Source organism: Odocoileus virginianus, chromosome 20 (genome assembly GCF_023699985.2).
Source record: "Odocoileus virginianus isolate 20LAN1187 ecotype Illinois chromosome 20, Ovbor_1.2, whole genome shotgun sequence".
Taxonomy (NCBI): domain Eukaryota; kingdom Metazoa; phylum Chordata; class Mammalia; order Artiodactyla; family Cervidae; genus Odocoileus; species Odocoileus virginianus.
In genome coordinates this window covers 10427814-10433151 of record NC_069693.1, presented here as the reverse complement: position 1 = coordinate 10433151, position 5338 = coordinate 10427814, and the positions used below count along the sequence as shown (strand labels likewise).

The 5338-nt window shown below is 59.5% G+C and overlaps 1 protein-coding gene across 1 annotated transcript; it reads right to left on the bottom strand.

Moving 5' to 3' along the window:
• Window positions 1–1070: 1070 nt before the first annotated feature.
• CD79A (CD79a molecule) lies at window positions 1071–4872 on the bottom strand. Its single transcript, XM_020871125.2, has 5 exons — window positions 4624–4872; window positions 2928–3224; window positions 2611–2729; window positions 1678–1746; window positions 1071–1531 (listed from the first exon to the last, which is right to left on the bottom strand). The coding sequence occupies exons 1-5, from the start codon at window positions 4697–4699 to the stop codon at window positions 1418–1420; spliced, it is 675 nt and encodes a 224-aa protein (XP_020726784.1). The 5' UTR covers window positions 4700–4872; the 3' UTR covers window positions 1071–1417.
• Between the last annotated feature and the right edge of the window lie 466 nt (window positions 4873–5338).

Sequence of the window (5338 nt, the reverse complement as noted above, 5' to 3'; positions counted from 1 at the left end):
TCCCCTTCTCGCCGCCGGCCCCGCCCTCCTTTCCCCGCTCCGCCCTGGACCTGCGGGCATCAACCCCACCCGGACCCCGCCCAGTTTCTCCTGGCTTTGTCAGTCTGTCCCTCCGCAGGGCACGGGCACCACATTTCTCAGATCTGCCCGACGTCGGCCATCACCTCCCTGGCGAGGCAGGGGCCCCTGCGTCCGTCTCCACCTGCGTGTGGCCGCCCCTGCTCTGAGTCTCTGTGTTATCTCTTGGTCTTTTCTGTTTTTGCTTCTGTGTGTTTCTGTCCGTGTTCCTCTCTTTGCCTCTGCCTCTGTTTGCTACGTTGAGGTCTTTCCCTCTTGCTCCCGAGCCTCTGCTTCTCCCTGCTGTCTTTTCAACTCTTTGTCACTTTCTGTCTCAGAGACTTCTCTCCCCATCGCTGGGTCTGGATCTTTCTGCATGTCCATCAGTCATTTCCCCATCTATTGCTTTCCTTAGAGTCTCAGGGATCAGCCTCTCTATGTCCATTTTCAATGGACTCTCCTTGCCTTTCTGTCTCTTCCTGGCCTCTCTCTCTGATGCCTCTCTCTCCAGTGTCTTTCAGTTCACTTGCTCTGTCTCTCCATCCTTATCTCTGTCTCAATTTCCCTCCCCTCCGTCAGCTCAGACACACTGTGCCTCTGTCCTTCTCTCTCATCCCCTCCAGGTCTTCCCACCATCCCCAATTTACCACCACAGGCTCTCCAAATCCCACTTTTACAAGTCTACTCGCAGAGAACAGGTGTGGCTTTGGTCAGGATTTGGTACCAGTTCCAGCAGACAATCCACTGTGTTTTGGCGACTTAGATGCACGTAAATGAATATAACTGGTTACCTGGGACCCCCCCTGTGTCCCCCTCTGCTCAGGCACAGAGCCTGGGGTAGCACCCTTCCCAAGACACTTCCTGTTTTTTCAGGGGATGGCCAAGACTGGCTACCTGGTGGCAGGTGTGGGGAGTGGGCAGGGGCTGGGGGAGGAGGGGCCTGTCCTGGATTTCTCTGTTTCAGAGAAGGAAGGGGAGTGGTCCCCACGAGATCCATGACTCCTGCGAAGGTCTGCAGTCGGGAAGGATTTATTATCACTAAGTGGCCACGACAGAGCAGGCAGCCGGGAGGTGACACTAACGAGGCTGCTATAGTCAGCTCCCCTAGAGGCAGTGATTAAGGGCTCATTACCCCCTGGGTGGGTGGGTGGGGGAAGCTGGGGAAGGCAGTAGGGGGAGGATTGAGTTAGGGTGTGTGGAGGGGATGAGGATGAGGATGGCCTAGAGGGAAGAAGAGTGGACAGTCCCAAGGGGGAAGTTGAGTCAGGACACTCCCAGGAAAGATTGTGAAAAGAGAGCGGGTTTGGGGGGAAGTAGGGTGAGACGCAGGCTGGGTGCATGGCGGGTCAGCCCGGCGGGGTCACGGCTTCTCCAGCTGAACGTCTCCGATGTGGAGGCTGCCCACATCCTGGTAGGTGCCCTGGAGGCCCCGGGATATGTCTTCATACATGGAACAGTCATCCAGGTTCAGGCCCTGTGGCGGACACAGGGGGGTGGACCTCAGTGCCCTGGGGCCCGGGTCCCTGCCCTCAACCAACCTCAAGGAGGAACCCTAGGAGACCCCCACCCCCACCCCACAGACCTGCACCCGCTCTGCACCTGCCCCCACCTTCCACTCACCTCATAAAGATTTTCATCTTCATAGTCATCCTGGATATCAGCCCCGAATTTCATGTTCTGCCATCGTTTCTGTTGAGGGATGGGGAGCCTCAGTGAGTGTGGGGGAGGAGGGGGGGGCAGATAGAGATCATGTTTTCAGACCCTCGTGGCAGCCAGGAGGAGTTAAGGGGCATGCCCAGAGTCACATGTCCTGTAAGTGGCAGGTCACTCTGGGTCCAAGCCAGTGTCCTTTTGACTGTCGCCACTGCCCATTCTTCCCCACAAATAGTGAGAGCAATAATACTAAGTGGCTATAGTCTTGTGGCCTAAAGAAAATTTGTTGTTGTTTTAGTCGCTCAGTTGTGTCCGACATTTTTTGCAATCCTGTGGCCTGTAGCCCGCCAGGCTCCTCTGTCCATGGGATTCTCCAGGCAAGAATACTGGAGTGGGTTGCCCGTTCCCTTCTCCAGGGGATCTTCCTGACCTGCATTGCAGGTGGATTCTTTTACTGCTGAGCCACGGTGGAAGCTCAGGTATTCTTGCCTGGAAATCCCATGGACAGAGGAGCCTGGCGGGCTACAGTCCACGGGGTCGCAAAATAACTGGACACTACTTAGCGACTGAGCACACACACATGCCAAAGAGACGCTGGTGGGGGTCAGACACTCCGGGATGACACCAGCTCCCAACTCCCCTGGCCTGGGCTACATCTGAAGGGTACAGCCCTCCTGGATAGAGGGGGCCAGTGAGACATCCCTGGGGCCGGAGGTGAAGACAACCCTGTGGGGAGACAGCAAGGACTCCCCTCTGGTCCCAGCACGGTTTAAAACGCGTTCATTCTATTAAATTGTCCTCAGCATCTCGGAGGTGGGTGCTGCCATTCTGCCAGGTTCTAGGCGGGAGGGATTCTTGGGGGCCCGCTGGTCCCCGCGGGGTGGGCCTGGGGGGGCTCACCCGGAAGAGCAGCAGCGTCCCAGGCACCACGGCGCAGACGAGGAGGATGATGCCCTCGGCGGTGATGATGTTGTTCTTCGTACCCTCCCCCATGTCCAGGAAGGGCCTGGGGAGCGGCTCTGTGAGGAGGGAATACGGCTCTGAGCCCCACCTTGCCCCCTGGCCACGCCCATAGGCCACGCCCCCTCCAGCGAGGCCCGAGACCGAGACCGTGGAAGCAGCTCCCGCTTGGCGAGACTCAGGATGCCCGAGATGCAGGCGATGCAGGCTCGGGCTCCATCCCGCCTTCCCGGAGGATGGACGGGATGGACACTCACCTCGCACGCGGAGGTACGTCCCGCAGGAGCGCTGTGTCTTCTTGCCCTCGCTGACTTGGCACCGATACATGCCTCGGTGACTCTTGTTCACTTGCTGGATGATCAGCTCCCCTTTGGGACCCAGGGCCCCGTGATACATCACAGGGGGCCACGAGGAGTTGACTTGGAGGACGTGCCACCACGTGACGTTGGTGTTGCTGCTGCCGTTGTGCGGGCACTGGAGGCGCACCTGCTCCCCCACGCTCACCGTCACCGAGGGTGGGCCCGGCTCCACCCACAGGGCCCGGCACCCGGGGCCTGCAGACAGGAGGCAGTGGGTCAGGGACGGCCCTTGCGGACACCGCCCAAGCATGGCCCCTGGCAGCGGCAGGACTCCTGGCTGCGTGTGCATGTGTGTGTGGGGTGGGGTGTTGAGAAGTGTGAGTGACACACCCGGAGCTGGGGGGCACTGGGAGGTGCCCCCACTTGCCCCTCCAGAGCCACCTCCTCCCTCTCCCCCCTGCTCTGTGCTTCCACCCGCTCTGGGCTCGCTGGCACTTGAATAGGCAGTTCCCTAGGACTAGCAGTGCCCCAGGCCAGGAAGCGCCTTCCAAAATCAGTCTGGGCTTTGCCTCCTCCTGAAGGCCCTCCTGGATTATTTTCTCACCCAGCCCCTGCCTGGCCCCACACTGGCACTTTATTTACTTTGTGTAATTGTCACAGAACCCAGAGAAATCAGTTCTGTCATCAACCCATTCTACCAGTGGGCCAGCTGTGACCCACAGCAGGAGTGGCTCAGGGCCTCTACCCCTGGCCCCCTGGCCCTGGGCCTCTTCCTGCCAGTTTGTGAGCCTGCCCTGCCCTGTGACCCTGGGCCCGCCCCTCATTCTCCTTAACTTGCTTGTGTCAAGCTGGGGACCTGGGGTGAGGCCAGGGGCTGGGCTGGGCTGGCTGGCTAGAGCTGGAGGGCCTCAGCTGGGTCGAAGGAGATGGGATGGCCCAGGCACAGGGGAAGGCCCAGTTCTGTGCCCCTCCTCCTGGGCCAGTCCGCATGGCTGGCTCTGCCTCTTTTGGAGGGAGGAGGGGAGAGGTGGGGAAGAGAGCAGGAGGCAGAAGTGGGGTAAGAGACAGCAGCCTGAGGAGTCACTCCAATCTCAGCTCCCAGTGGAAATTTGGGGTGACTGGCCGTATTTCTCTCAACTCCTCGGTCAAACAGGGTGATCACAGCCCTGCCAGCTGGCATTGTGTGGGAGGGCAAGGGGGAAGGTCACCTACTCCCCCAGCACTGAGAAGGGGTTCCCTAAGTAGGGGGTGAGGACTAGGATTCAAGGCAGAAAAGGAGAAAGCTTTTTCTCCCCCCTGAAGCTGACCGCTACCCACCACCGTCCCCTCTCTGCCCCTAGCTCGCTAGGGAGCTCAGTCAGTCAAGGGCAACCTTAGTTCCTTATTTTGATCTGGGGGGAGGAGGGAGTGCGGAAGGTGTCTCCTGCCCTTGCCTCCCTCCACCGGGCCGGACGTGCCATCAACTTCGCTGAGCCCCCCCCTAGCCTCCCATCAGCCTGTTTGGGACAATCAAGCAGGCAGATGCAGTTTCTACAGGGTCTTTTCTAGCCTGCCTCCTTCCAGCTCCTCTCCCTCCCCCTCTGCCTGGGGCCTCTCTCAACAATCTCCCAGTTCCCAGTACCGTCTCCCCAGCACCTGCCTGTTAACCACATACCCAGGCCAGCAGTGGAGATCAGGAGGAGAAAGATGGTGGCAGGCAGGCTTTGCAGGGCTTGGGGACCCCCAGGCATCTTCTCCCAGTGGGTTTGGTTAGTCTGGGTTGCAGCAGTCCTGGGGTACCAGATCCCACCTCGGCTGAGCCCCTAACCCCGCCCCACTTCCTGCCCGGCCCTGCGGAGATGGGCTTCGCTGGCCCCACTGCTGGGCCCTTTGGCTGGCGAGCTGGGGGGGAGCCCCTGGCGGAGGAGGCTTCAGACTGTGAGTGGAGAGGAACCGCTCCTTGCACCTGTGGCCGCCACAACTCCCTTGAGAGGAGGCTGCTTTGGTGGGGGGAAGAGATTGGTTCAAGGCCTGGCTCGTCACTGGAAAGGAAACCCGCCCTGCCCCCCTGCCCGAGGGAGCCGTGTTTGGGGAGCCTACTGCACACCAGCAGTCAAGGGTGGTGGTGGTTCCGAGCTTGGTCTTTGCCCCTCATTGGCCTTGGGCAAAACTTGTCCCCTCTCCGAGCCTCTGTGTCCTCACTTCTTTTTTCTAATACTTACTGATTTATTTGGTTGCATTGGGTCTTAGTCGCAGCATATGAGATCTTCGCTGTATCATGTGGGATCTTTCGTTGGGGCACACAGATTCTCTAGTTGTGGCCATGGGCTTACTGCCTTATGGTATGCGGGATCTTAGTTCCCTGACCAGGGCTCAAACCCACGTCCCCT

Coding starts and splice junctions, on each gene's coding strand:
- CD79A (XM_020871125.2), bottom strand. CDS start 4,699: ATGCCTGGGGGTCCCCAAGCCCTGCAAAGCCTGCCTGCCACCATCTTT. Junction 1,747..2,610: donor GGACGCTGCTGCTCTTCCGG/GTGAGCCCCCCC, acceptor ATCCCTCAACAG/AAACGATGGCAGAACATGAA. Junction 1,532..1,677: donor AAGATGAAAATCTTTATGAG/GTGAGTGGAAGG, acceptor TGTCCGCCACAG/GGCCTGAACCTGGATGACTG.